At 53.2% G+C, this 14,061-nt stretch overlaps 1 protein-coding gene across 1 annotated transcript in view; it reads left to right on the top strand.

Moving 5' to 3' along the window:
- wnk3 (WNK lysine deficient protein kinase 3) overlaps positions 1-14,055 on the top strand; it is a gene marked incomplete at its 3' end in the record, with an annotated part of 34,960 nt that extends 20,905 nt beyond the window's left edge. The window contains exons 3-11 of the mRNA XM_033017147.1: positions 1,091-1,263; positions 2,451-2,671; positions 4,169-4,326; positions 5,195-5,283; positions 6,214-6,433; positions 7,012-7,303; positions 8,551-8,741; positions 11,007-11,068; positions 13,966-14,055. Of these exons, the coding sequence (XP_032873038.1) occupies positions 1,091-1,263; positions 2,451-2,671; positions 4,169-4,326; positions 5,195-5,283; positions 6,214-6,433; positions 7,012-7,303; positions 8,551-8,741; positions 11,007-11,068; positions 13,966-14,055 (1,496 nt within the window). The remainder of the gene's footprint in view (positions 1-1,090; positions 1,264-2,450; positions 2,672-4,168; positions 4,327-5,194; positions 5,284-6,213; positions 6,434-7,011; positions 7,304-8,550; positions 8,742-11,006; positions 11,069-13,965) is intronic.
- Positions 14,056-14,061: the final 6 nt, after the last annotated feature.

Here is a 14,061-nt window from a genome sequence, read left to right as displayed (position 1 = left end):
GTTAAGTCTGAAGAAGACTTGAGTCTGAAGAAAACTTAACTTATTGTTAAGTCTGAAGAAGGGTTTCGGCCCGAAACGTCGCCTATTTCCTTCGCTCCATAGATGCTGCCTCACCCGCTGAGTTTCTCCAGCATTTTTGTCTACCTTAGTCCGTGTGTATATGTGCGCGTGTGTGTGAGAGAGAGAGGGAGAGAGTAGCACTGCCCCCTTGTGTTGACTAGTGGCATCCATTCCTATTAAAAAACACACCAAGTGCTGGAGTAACTCAGCGGGTCAGGCAGCATTAATCCCTCCCACACCTATATCCACCTGTCACTCTCCAGGCTTTGTCCAGCCCCCACCTCTCTTCCATTTTTCTCCCCCTTTCACGCCAGAGAACCAGGTTCGATCCTGACCTCAGGTGCTGTCTGTACGGAGTTAGTACATTCTCCCCCTCAAGTCAAGTGTTTTATTGTCATATGTCCCAGATAGAACAATGAAATTGTTACTTGCTGCAGCACAACAGAATATGTAATCATAACGCCTTGGTTTTCAAGTGAGAGTTGGATTTAGCTCTTTGGGCTAACGGAATCAAAGGATATGGAGAGAAATCAGGAATGGGATGCTGATTCTGGATGATGAATGAATGAATGACTACGTTTATGAATAAGTTTATTGGCCAAGTATATTCACATACAAGGAATTTGCCTTGGTGCTCCGCCCGCAAGTGACAACGACAAACAGTGACAGTTAGGAAAGACACATAAAACATGAAACATTATTAATAAAACATTATTGATTAAATTAGGCTTTCAATATGATTAACCATGATCACATTGAATGGTGGTGCTGGCTCGAAGGGCCGAATGGCCTCTACTCCTGCACCTATTGTCTATGTTTCTCCAGGTGCTTCGGTTTCCTCACATTCCAAAGACATGCAAGTTTAATAAAAAAAAAATAAAAAAATTAAAATGAACATAGCTGAACCTGAACTTTGTGTCAGTCTGAAGAAGGGTTTCGGCCCGAAACGTTGCCTATTTCCTTCGCTCCATAGATGCTGCTGCACCCGCTGAGTTTCTCCATCATTTTTGTGTACCTTTGTGTGTTGCAGGACAGGAAGCTCACCAAAGCAGAGCAGCAGCGTTTCAAAGAGGAGGCGGAGATGCTGAAGGGCCTGCAGCACCCCAACATCGTGCGCTTCTACGACTCGTGGGAGTCGACGTTGAAGGGGAAGAAGTGCATCGTGCTGGTGACCGAACTGATGACGTCCGGGACCCTGAAGACGTGAGTAAGAGTCTTCCCTCCTGGACCTCGTTCTCAAGGTTATGCGATCATAACACCATCTATATATAACTAAAAGTTTCATCTTGTATCTATGTATGTTCCCGACATCCAGCCAAAACGGTACACGATAGCGCTACAATTTCAGGCCCACCTTACCCACCATTTGCTTGGGGTGTGCAGTAGCAAGTTTCATTCGATTTGACAAAGTAATTCCCTTTAAAAACTTTAATTAGCTTTATGCCGTGAATGGCACTGCGCTCCCACTTGCCGGCCCCGTCAGCCGCGCCTGCGTAGTTGTGGGAGGGATGCCGAGCCCGCCGCCATTTTCAGATCGCCATTTTGAGTGGCGTCACAACGGGGATCTCTGGCGTCACAAGAGGGGACCCGTCAGCCGCGCCTGCGCAGTTGGGGTTGCCTGGCAATGGCCTCTGGACCTAGACTCTCCCACATTCTCCCCACATCTACTCTATCCAGGCCTTTTATTATCCGGTAGGTTTCATAGAAACATAGACAATAGATGCAGGAGGAGGCCATTTGGCCCTTCGAGCCAGCACCGCTATTCATTGTGATCATGGCTGATCGTCCCCTATCAATAACCCGTGCCTGCCTTCTCCCCATATCCCTTGACTTCACTAGCCCCGAGAGCTCTATCTAACTCTCTCTTAAATCCATCCAGTGACTTGGCCTCCACTGCCCTCTGTGGCAGGGAATTCCACAAATTCACAACTCTCTGGGTGAAAAAGTTTTTTCTCACCTCAGTCTTAAATGACCTCCCCTTTATTCTAAGACGGTGCATGGCCCCTGGTTCTGGACTCGCCCAACATTGGGAACATTTTTCCTGCATCTAGCTTGGCCAGTCCTTTTATAATGTTATATGTTTCTATAAGATATCCCCTCATCCTTCTAAACTCCAGTGAATACAAGCCTAGTCTTTTCAATCTTTCCTCATATGTCAGTCCCGCCATCCCAGGGATCAATCTCGTTTCAATGACTTCCCCCCTCATTCTTCTAAACCGGGGCATGTGGGAGCGAAGGGCCTGTTTCCGCGCCACGCGCCTCTATGACTAGTGTAGATGGGGCATGTTGGTCGGCGTGGGCCGAAGGGCCTGTTTCTGCGCCACACGACTCTACAACTATGACAGGGCAAGACTCGTATTCACCAGCTTGGACTGTTGCCTCCTCCTCAGGTACTTGAAGCGGTTCAAGGTGATGAAACCCAAGGTCCTTCGCAGCTGGTGCAGGCAGATCCTGAAGGGCCTGCAGTTCCTGCACACCCGCACGCCGCCCATCGTCCACCGCGACCTGAAATGCGACAACATCTTCATCACCGGCCCCACCGGATCCGTCAAGATCGGAGACCTGGGACTCGCGACACTGATGCGCACTTCCTTCGCAAAGAGTGTGATAGGTAACTTTAAAAATTGCCCTTTTGTGCTTTGACGCAGATTAGTTTAGACCAGGAGTGGGGAACCATGTTGGAATGCCGCATTAGCATAGAAACATAGAAAATAGGTGCAGGAGGAGGCCATTCGGCCCTTCGAGCCAGCACCGCCATTCATTGCGATCATGGCTGATCGTCCCCAATCAATAACCCGTGCCTGCCTTCTCCCCATATCCCTTGATTCCACTAGCCCCTAGAGCTCTATCTAACTCGCTCTTAAATCCATCCAGTGACTTGGCCTCCACTGCCCTCTTCAGACTGAAGTCTGCTGAACAGTTTCGGCCCGAAACGTTGCCTATTTCCTTCGCTCCATAGATGCTGCCTCACCCGCTGAGTTTCTCCACATTTTTGTCTACCTTTAGTATTTTTATCTTTGTTTTCTGAATAAAAGTATTTGTATATTAAATTCCGATTTCTGGATTAGAAATAGATATAGATAGATAGATATAATTTAATTGCCACACAACCAAGGTCGGTGGAATTTGGGTTGCCAGCAGCGGTACAGTAATAAAGAACACAACCACAATAAAAAATTTACACAAACATCCACCACAGCATTCATCACTGTGGTGGAAGGCACAGAGCTTGGCCAGTCCTCCTCCATTTCCCCCCGTGGTCGGGACCTCCACCCTCCACAGCCGTTGCTGCGGGCGTCCAGATGGTAAGGGACATAGTCAAAGTCAAGGTGAGTCCAGGATCGGCTCTTCCCAACCAGAGACCGCGGCTTCAGGCTGGTGTAGGCCGCAGGCCGGCGGTCAAAGTTTTAAAGTACCTGCCGTGCCGCAGCCGGAAACACCGCAGTCTGCAGGGCCGGCGGTCGAAGCTCCCCTCCAGGGGAGATGGTAAGTCTATGCCGCACCCGCGGTAGAAGACGGCCGCGGGCCGGCAGTGAAAGCTTCTACTTCCACCCGGGTCCTCCACGAGGGATCCCGGGCTGTAGACGCCGCACCAGCTGGAGTTCTGCAGACTGCGGCTTCAGGCTGCCGGCTGCCGCGGGCCAGCGTAACGGAGCGCTCCCCTCCAGCGAGGGCTCACCCGCTCCACGCCGAGAGTCCACGCTGCGCCCGCCGCTGAAGCCCCGGGCGCGTCTCCGGGAAAGTCCGCGCCGATCCTTGCTGTTAGGCCACGGGGGAGGCGACCTGGAAAAAGTCGCATCTCCATGGAGGAGGCAGCCGAAACGGTTTCCCCCTTACCCCCCCACACCACCCCCCACACATAACACACAAAGAAACATTAAAAACAGACTTTTAAACATACTAAAAAAAAATTAAAAGTTGGAAAAAAACCGACACGCTGCCGACAGGCTGCTGCAGTGCAGCGCCCCCTTCCTGTCTCCCCATTTAGAAATAGTCTCGGCCTTTAGTTCATCTTGGCGTCATGTTTAGCATGGACATTGCGGGCTGTAGGGTCTGTTCCTGTGCTGTGCTGTTCTACATTCTACCTTTCTTCCCCCCCCCCCGGCAGGAACTCCAGAATTCATGGCTCCGGAAATGTATGAAGAACATTATGACGAGTCGGTTGACGTCTATGCCTTTGGGATGTGCATGTTGGAGATGGCTACCTCAGAATACCCTTACTCCGAATGCCAGAACGCTGCCCAGATATACCGCAAAGTAACTAGTGTAAGTGTGGTCCACTCCTATTGATTGTCGAGTACTCTTTGTATTTTGGACACAAGCCAGAAGTCATGGGAGCAGAATTAGGCTATTCAGCCGATCGAGTCTACTCTACCATTCAGTCAATAAACAATAGACAATAGGTGCAGGAGTAGAGGCCATTTGGCCCTTCGAGCCAGCACCGCCATTCAATGTGATTCAATGATTGCTGATCATCCCCAATCAGCACCCCGTTCCTATCGTCCCCTATCAATAACCCGTGCCTGCTTTCTCCCCATATCCCTTGACTCCACTAGCCCCTAGAGTTCTATCTAACTCTCTTAAATCCATCCAGTGACTTGGCCTCCACTGCCCTCTGTGGCAGAGAATTCCATAAATTCACAACTCTCTGCGTGAGAAAGTTTTTTCTCACCTCAGTCTTAAATGACCTCCCTTTTATTCTAAGACTGTGTGTGGCCCCTGGTTCTGGACTCGCCCAACATTGGGAACATTTTTGGGAACACAGTAGGGTGTTTAGTTTAGTTTAGAGATACAGTGCGGAAACAGGCCCTTCGGCCCACCGGGTCTGCGCCGGCCAGCGATCCCCGCACATTAACGCTATCCTACACTCGGGACAATTTTCACATTTACCAAGCCAATTAACCTATGTACCTGTATCTCTTTGGAGTGTGGGAGGAAACCGAAGATCTCGGAGAGAACCCACGCAGGTCCCGGGGGGGGGGGGGGGGGGGGGGGGGGGGGGGGGGGGGGGGGGGACGTACAAACTCCGTACAGACAGCGCCCGTAGTCGGGATGGAACCTGGGTCTCCGGCGCTGTAAGGCAGCAACTCTACCGCGGCGCCACCGTGACTGCTCATTTGTGTCTTGTCCTTAGGGCATCAAACCCGCCAGCTTCAACAAAGTGAGCGATCCCGAGATCAAGGAAATCATTGAAGGATGCATCCGGCAGAACAAAACGGAAAGGTGGGTGTCAGGGTGGGGGGTGGGGGGCAGGCACGGAAACCGCTATCATAACATGGGGGGGGGGGGACCACAATTGTTTGGCAGATGAGCACACGTGTATGCACACACACGCGAGGCTTCGGCCATGGACGGTAACATCGGGAGCTGACCCGGTTGGTGACCGACTCCGAACTCCAGCGACATCAGCTTCGTCCGCCCTGAATCGTGGGGCTTGAATCAGCCCATTGCATCTCCTGTCGCTTTACCCCCCCCCCCTCGACTCCAACCAAGGAGCCAAACAGTCTTTCCAGGTGAGGCAGAGGTTCACCTGCACCTCCTCCAACCTCATCTACTGTATCCGCTGTTCCAGGTGTCAGCTGCTCTACATCGGTGAGACCAAGCGCAGGCTCGGCGATCGTTTCGCCCAACACCTCCGCTCAGTCCGTCTTAACCTACTTGATCTCCCGGTGGCTCAGCACTTCAACTCCCCTTTCCCATTCCCAATCCGACATTTCTGTCCTGGGCCTCCTCCATTGTCAGAGTGAGGCCCAGCGCAAATTGGAGGAGCAGGACCTCGTATTTCGCTTGGGTAGTTTACACTATTTTTGCACAATCTGCAAGCATTGCCACTTTTCATTTCACTGCACATCTCGTATGTGTATGTGACGAATAAACCTGACTTGACTTGACCCCAGCGGTATGAACATTGACTTCTCCAACTTCAGATAGTTTTCTCTCTCCATCCCCTTCCCCTTCCCAGTTCTCCCACCAGTCTTACTGTCTCCGACTACATTCTATCTCTGTCCCTCCCCCTCCCCTGACATCAGTCTGAAGAAGGGTCTCGACCCGAAACGTCGCCCATTCCTTCTCTCCAGAGATGCTGCCTGTCCCGCTGAGTGACTCCACCATTTTGTGCCACTCCTGATCTCTGCCCTCGCCCCACACACACAGGCTGGCCATAAAGGACCTCCTGAGCTACGCGTTCTTCGCGGATGACACGGGGCTGCGGATCGAGCTGGCCAAGGAGGACAGCGGGCAGGAATCGTCACTGGCGCTGCGCATCTGGGTGGAAGACCCCAAGAAGCTGAAGGGGAAGCACAAAGACAACGAGGCGCTGGAGTTCAGCTTCGACTTGGAGCGAGACACTCCTGAAGAGGTGGCCCAAGAAATGGCAAGTCATCTCATCTCCCTTCCCCCTCCTCCCCCCCCTCCTCCCCCCTGGTGTTTTACAGTCTTGTGGAATTTACGGGTAATTTTATGTTTATTATGCGGACACGCGCACACACACGCGCGCACACACACACACACGCACGCTCAGACATGCACACACACACACACACACTCAGTTGCAAACACTCAGACACTCTCTCCACATCCACTCTCTCCACATCCACTCTCTCCACATCCACTCTCTCCACATCCACTCTCTCCACATCCACTCTCTCCACATCCACTCTCTCCACATCCACTCTCTCCACATCCACACACTCACACTCAGAGATAGATGGACGGATGGACGCTCACACACGGACGCTCACACACGGACGCTCACACACGGACGCACACACGGGCGCACACACACACGCACACACACACGTACGCACGCTCAGTTGCACACACTCAGACACTCTCCACATCCTCTCACACGCACTCCACACACACACACACACACACACTCGCATGCACACGCTCATGCACACGCTCGCGCGCGTCGCTGACAATAACCTGTCCTTGCTCCCACGGTTCCAGGTGAAATCGGGCTTCTTCCACGAGAACGACTCCAAGCTGCTGTGCAAGTCCATCCGGGACCGGGTGTTGTTCATCAAGAGGAAGAGGCAGAGGACGCAGCAGCTGCGGGAGCTGGAGGAGCAGGAGAGGCTGCGCTCGCAGGCGGACCAGCCCCCCCCGCCCACGGTGCCCCCCAGCGCAGCCGGCAACGCCGCCGGCACCACCGGCTGGCAGCAGCCCCCCGCCGAGAGCGAGGAACCCGAGGTGGACCAGCACGTCCTGCAGAACAAGCTGCTCACCGACGCTGTGTCCTGTAAGTCCCCCTCATTCGTCACATCCAGCCTCACAACTGCAACCATAAAGGGCCTGTCCCACTTTTCCGAGTCACTCACGAATTCTCACGAGTTTTCCCCTTGATTCAAACTTGGAGAATGTCCGTAGGAGTCTGTAGATATTTCCTAGTGGCTTGCAATGCCAGCCTTAGGTACCCTGGGCATCAGGTAAGCCGGGACGTTTTTTTGGCCCTTCAAGCCAGCACCGCCATTCACTGTGATCATGGCTGATCATCCACAATCAGTATCCCTGCTTTCTCCCCATATCCCTTAAATCCGTTAGCCCTCAGAGCTATATCTGGTGGAAAAGCTTTTCCTCAATAGTCATAAATGGCCGACCACTTATTCTTAAACTGTGTGTGGCCCCTGGTTCTGGACTCCCCCAACATGGGGAACATGTTTCCTGCTTCTAGCCTGTCCAATCCCTTAAGAATTTTATATGTTTCTATAAGAAACCCTCTCATCCTTCTAAATTCCCGTGACTACAAGGCCAGTCGACCCATTCTTTGGGACCCATTCATGGCTGATGTATCTCTCCCTCCTAATCCCATTCTGCTGCCTTCTCCCCATAACCAACGTTCCCGGGGTAGAGACCCGGGTTCCACCCCGACTACAGGTGCTGTCTGTATGGAGTTTGCATGTATCCCCGTAACCTGCGTGGGTTTTCACCGAGATCTTCGGTTTCCTCTCACACTCCAAACACGTACAGGTTTGTAGGTTAATTGGCTTGGTGTAAGTGTAAATTGTCCCCTGTGTGTGTGTGTGTGTGTGTGTGATAGTGTGCGTGTGCGGGGATCGCTGGTCGGCGTGGACTCGGTGGGCTGAAGGGTTTGTTTCCACGTTGTATCTCTAAACTAAACTAGTGTGTGAACGGGTGATCGCTGGTCGGCGCGGACTTGGTGGGCTGAAGGGCCTGTTTCCGCGCTGTATCTCTGAACCAACTAGTGTGTGAACAGGCGATCGCTGGTCGGCGCGGACTTGGTGGGCCGAAGGGCCTGTTTCCGCGCTGTATCTCTGAACCAACTAGTGTGTGAACAGGCGATCGCTGGTCGGCGCGGACTTGGTGGGCTGAAGGGCCTGTTTCCGCGCTGTATCTCTAAACTAAACTAGTGTGTGAACGAGCGATCGCTGGTCGGCACGGGCTTGGTGGGCCGAAGAGCCTGTTTCCGCGCCGTATCTCTGAACTGAAACTAAACAAAACCTCCTGTCTCCCTCCTCTTCTCCGCAGTCGACAGCGTCTCGGACAGCAGCCTGACCTCTGCCGCCTGCACCGAGTCGCCGGGGGGAGCGGTCTTTCCGGCGGTCCCGGAGCCCAGCCCGTGCGCGCCGCAAGTCTCTTCGGGCTCCAGCGTGGAGTCCCACCACCACTCGGGCGTTCTCCATCAGCCGCCGACGCAGCAGCAGCAGCAGGCGATCGGGGTAAGCACACAGTCTAGGAGCCACAGTCAGTGTCGGTGTGGGGGGGGTGGGGGGGTTGGTTTGTACTGAAGGGCGGTAGAGCTGCTGCCTCACAGCGCCAGACAATCCTGACTACGGGTGCCGTCTTTACGGAGTTTGTACCTTCTTCCCGAGAACTGCGTGGGTTTTCTCCAGGTGCTCCGGCTTCCTCCCACACTCCAAATACGGAGCGTCACGGTGGCGCATAGAAACATAGAAAATAGGTACAGGAGGAGGCCATTCGGCCCTTCGAGCCAGCACCGCCATTCACTGTGATCATGGCTGATCGTCCCCAATCAATAACCCATGCCTGCCTTCTCCCCATATCCCTTGACTCCACTAGCCCCTAGAGCTCTATCTAACTCTCTCTTAAATCCATCCAGTGACTTGGCCTCCACTGCCCTCTGTGGCTGGGAATTCCACAAATTCACAACTCTCTGGGTGAAAAAGTTTTTTCTCACCTCAGTCTTAAATGGCTTCCCCTTTATTCTAAGACTGTGTGTGGCCCCTGGTTCTGGACTCGCCCAACATTGGGAACATTTTTCCTGCATCTAGCTTGTCCAGTCCTTTTATAATTTTATATGTTTCTATAAGAACACCCCTCATCCTTCTAAACTCCAGTGAATACAAGCCTAGTCTTTTCAATCTTTCCTCATACGACAGTCCCACCATCCCAGGGATCAATCTGGTGCACCTACGCTGCACTGCCTCAATCACAAGGATGTCTTTCCTCAAATTAGGAGACCAAAACTGTACACAATACTCCAGATGTGGTCTCACCAGAGCCCTATACAACTGCAGAAGAACCTCATTACTCCTATACTGAAATCCTCTTGTTATGAAGGCCAACATTCCATTGCCTTTCGTCACTGCACACCCACATTCCAAAGACGGAGTGTCACGGTGGCGCAGCGGTAGAGTTGGTACCTCAGCGCTAGAAACCCGGGTTCGACCCTGACCACGGATGCTGTCTGTACGGAGTTTGCCCGTTCTCCCCGTGACTGCGTGGGTTTTTCTCCAGGTGCTCCGGTTTCCTCCCACACTCCAAAAGACGTACAGGTTTGTAGGTTAGACAAAAAAAATGCCGGAGAAACGTTACGGAGAGGAGGAATTGCCGACATTTCGGATCAAGGCTCTTCTTCAGACTGATTAGGATTGGCTTCAAAAAAAAAAAAATGGATTGTCCCTATTTTGTGGAATAGTGCGAATGTACGGGCGATCGCTGGTCGGCATGGACTCGGTGGGCCGAAGGGCCTGTTTCCACGCTGTATCCTGAAAGTAAAGTAAACTCAGCGGGTCAGGCAGCATCCGTGGAGGGAAACAAACAAGCGACGTTTCAGGTCGGGGTAGAAACAGGCCCTTTGGCCACCATGGGCTAGGGGGGAGCAAAGTGCTGGAGTCACTTCGAAAGTCAGGCAGAATCTCTGGACGAGGATATGTGATGCCCCTTGCTCAGACTGACTGTAGAGAGGAGGTGGGGGGGGGGGAGTGTCTCACCCCGGTCACTCCCTCTTCACCCCTCCCCCCGTCAGACAAGAGGTACAGAAGTGTGAAAACGCACACCTCCAGATTCGGTGTTTAAGAAGGAACTGCAGATGCTGGAACAATCGAAGGCAGACAAAAATGCTGGAGAAACTCAGCGGGTGAGGCAGCATCTTTGGAGCGAAAGAATGGGTGATGTTTCGGGTCGAGACCCTTCTTCAGATCACTCCTGCTAAATGCAATGGGCTGACGTGTAGTGTGGAACGTGGGCATTTTTCGTCCATTTCAGTAACCCGACTGACTCGCAGTGTAATCAACGTTGCGGGGGAACAGTTTGTGTTAATAAATTATAATTCTGAAAATGAGGAGAAGATTTTTAACAAATAACTTTTATTTTTACGAGGATGTTTCCGTAACCGGCTTCCGTCTCCGCACTAGTATCCTACGGGATCTTTGGTGCGGAGACGGAAGCCGGTTACGGAAATGGGGCCGAAAATTACCCACGAATCTGCCCATGACCGTACTACGTCTTTTTCGTTGAGTGATCTATCTTGCTTGTGATAGGATCTTTGCTTCAGACTGATGAGGGGATGGGGGGGGGGGGGGTGGGGGGAGAAGAAAGGAAGAGGCGGAGACGGTGGGCTGGTGGGGGAGCTGGGGAAGGAGGGAGGAAGCAGGGACTACCTGAAATTGGGACAAAGATACGATTTCCCTCCGTCTCCTCCCGGAGCGCTAACCTTTCCCGTTGTTGCCAACAATTTGCAGACTCCGTCCCACCCCGGGGTGCTCGATGCTCAGCGGACAAGACAGGCGCTCGATACCTTGAGGTAGGGTTGCCTCTCAAATCCACGGCAAGACCACCCTGCCCGATTGAACGCTTCCAATAGACCACACAACAGCACAGAGTAGGAATGGGACCTTCGGCCCATTATGTCTGTGCTGAGCATGATGCCAAGTTTAAACTGATCTCCTCTGCCTGCCGTCTTAACCTATCTGAACCTCCGCTCAGTCCGTTTTAAGCTATCTGACTTCCCGGTGGCCCAGCACTTAAACCCCCCCCCCCCCCCCCCCCCCTCCCATTCCCAATCCGACCTTTCTGTCCCTCCCCCTCCCCGCATTCGTAACAAGGACAGAGTTCCCCTTGTCCTCACCTTCCACCCCATCAGCCGTCGCTAACGACGGATAATCCTACTACATTTTCGCCACCTCCAACGGGATCTCACCACCGGCCACATCTTCCCATCTCCACCCCTTTCTGCTTTCTGCAGAGACCGTTCCCTCCGTAACTCCCTGGTCAATTTGTCCCTTCCCACCCAAACCACCCCCTCCCTAGGTACTTTCAATATGATCATGGTTGTCACAATCAGTACCCCATTCCTGCCTTCTTCCCATTTTCCTTGATTCCGTTAGCCCTCAGAGCTAGCTCTATCTAACTCTCTCTTGAAAACATCCAGTGAATCGGCCTCCACTGCCTTCTGTGGCAGAGAATTCCACAGATTCACAACTCTCCGGGTGGAAAAGTTTTTCCTCATCTCAATTCTAAATGAGTGACCCATTCTTAAACTGTGTGACCCCTGGTTCTGGACTCCCCCAACATGGGTAACATGTTTCTTGCCTCTAGCCTGTCCAATCCCTTAAGAATTTTATATGTTTCTTTAAGATCTCCTCTCATCCTTCTAAACTCTAGAGTGTACAAGCCCAGCCACTCCATTCTCTCAGCATATGACAGTCCCGCCATCCCGGGAATTAACCTAGTGAACCTACGCTTCACTCCCTCAATAGCAAGAATGTCCTTCCTCAAATTAGGAACATATATGATTATTAAGAAATTGGACACGCTAGAGGCAGGAAACATGGTCCCGATGTTGGGGGAGTCCAGAACCAGGGGCCACAGTTTAAGAATAAGGGGTAAGCCATTTAGAACGGAGATGAGGAAAAACCTTTTCACCCAGAGTGTTGCGAATCCGTGGAATTCTCTGCCTCAGAGGGCGGTGGAGGCCGGTTCTCTGGATACTTTCAAGAGAGAGTTAGATAGAGCAGAAGGCTAAGATGGCGGCGCTGGCTTAACAGCTGCGGCCCACCTGCAGTCTGTTTTTTTTTCTTTCTTTTTGTTCCTTTGTCATGTTTTAGTTAATTTTGTTTTATTAAGTTGTGTATGTGTGTGGGTGGGGTGGGAGAAACATGTTTTGGTCTCTTCCTTCGGGGGATGCGACTTTTTTTCTGTCGTATTCCCCGTCCCCGTTTCCGTCTGCGCCGAGGCCTAATGGCGGAGCTGGCGGCCTCGGAGCTGTGACAGCGGCGGCGGCGGCAGCGGAGACCTGACTCGGCCCCGGAGCTGTGGCGGCGGCGGCAGCGGAGACCCGACTCGGCCCTGGAGCTGTAGCGGAGGCAGCGGCGACCCGACTCGGCCTCGGAGCTGTGGCGGCGGCGGCAGCAGCGGCGGCTGCAGAGACCCGACTCAGCCCCGAAGCTGTGGCGGCGGCAGCAGCAGCGGCGGCAGCAGCAGCGGCAGCGGAGACCCGACTCGGCCCCGAAGCTGTGGCGGCGGTGGCAGCAGCAGCGGCAGCGGAGACCCGACTCGGCCCCGGAGCTGTAGCGGCGTCAGCGGCAGCGGAGACCCGACTCGGCCCCGGAGGTGTGGCGGCGGCGGCAGCAGCGGCAGCAGCGGCGGCAGCGGAGACCCGACTCAGCCCTGAAGCTGTGGCGGAGGTAGCGGCAGCGGAGACCCGACTCGGCCTCAGAGCTGTGGCGGCAGCAGCAGAGACCCGACTCGGCCTCGGAGCTGTGGCGGCCTGAACCGGCCCGTTCGCGGAGCACGGTTGAGCCGCAGGATTTACCATCACCCGGTGAGGTCACAACATCTGGAGCCTGGATCGCCTCGGCGCAGAGGGAGAACAAAGAGGGAAGAGACAGAGACTTTAAGATTTTGCCTTCCACCACAGTGAGGAGGTGTTTGGTGAACTCACTGTGGTGGATGTTAAATTTGCGTTGATTGGGTGTTTTTGTCATTATTTATTATATGTATGACTGCAGGGAAACGAAATTTCGTTCAGACCGAAAGGTCTGAATGACAATAAATGAATCTAATCTAATCTAATCTAATCTAATCTTAAAGATAGCAGAGTCAGGGGATATGGGGAGAAGGCAGGAACGAGGTATTGATTGTGGATGATCAGCCATGATCACATTGAATGGCGGTGCTGGCTTGAAGGGCCGAATGGCCTACTCCTGCACCTATTGCCTAAAACATAGAAGCATAGAAAATAGGTGCAGGAGTAGGCCATTCGACCCTTCGAGCCTGCACCGCCATTCATTCTGATCATGGCTGATCATCCAACTCAGTATCCTGTACCTGCCTTCTCTCCATACCCCCTGATCCCTTTAGCCACAAGGGCCACATCTAACTCCCTCTTAAATATAGCAAATGAACTGTGTGGCCTCAACTACCTTCTGTGGCAGAGAATTCCACAGATTCACCACTCTCTGTTTGAAAAATGTTTTTCTCATCTCGGTCCTAAAAGATTTCCCCCTTATCCTTAAATGCACACAATACTCCAGGTGTGATCTCACCAGGGCCCTGTACAACTACAGTAGGACCTCGGTCATCATGGGCAGGATGGGCCGAAGGTCCTGCTTCCACGTCACCCTGAACCCTCCCCGCCAGCGAGCGCGTTGTCCCAGCGAGGCGCCTTGTCCCACGGAGTGGTTTTGCCTCTCTTCCCAGCGGGACCCCCGACGCGGCCAAGGAACCCCCCAACGGCAGCGAGCTGGGGAACGGGAAGCCGGAGAAGCCGCTGAAGCCGCAGCCGCGGAGGCCGTC

This window comes from Amblyraja radiata, unplaced genomic scaffold (assembly GCF_010909765.2).
Source record: "Amblyraja radiata isolate CabotCenter1 unplaced genomic scaffold, sAmbRad1.1.pri scaffold_959_ctg1, whole genome shotgun sequence".
Taxonomy (NCBI): domain Eukaryota; kingdom Metazoa; phylum Chordata; class Chondrichthyes; order Rajiformes; family Rajidae; genus Amblyraja; species Amblyraja radiata.
This window is presented reverse-complemented; position numbering and strand designations above follow the sequence as displayed.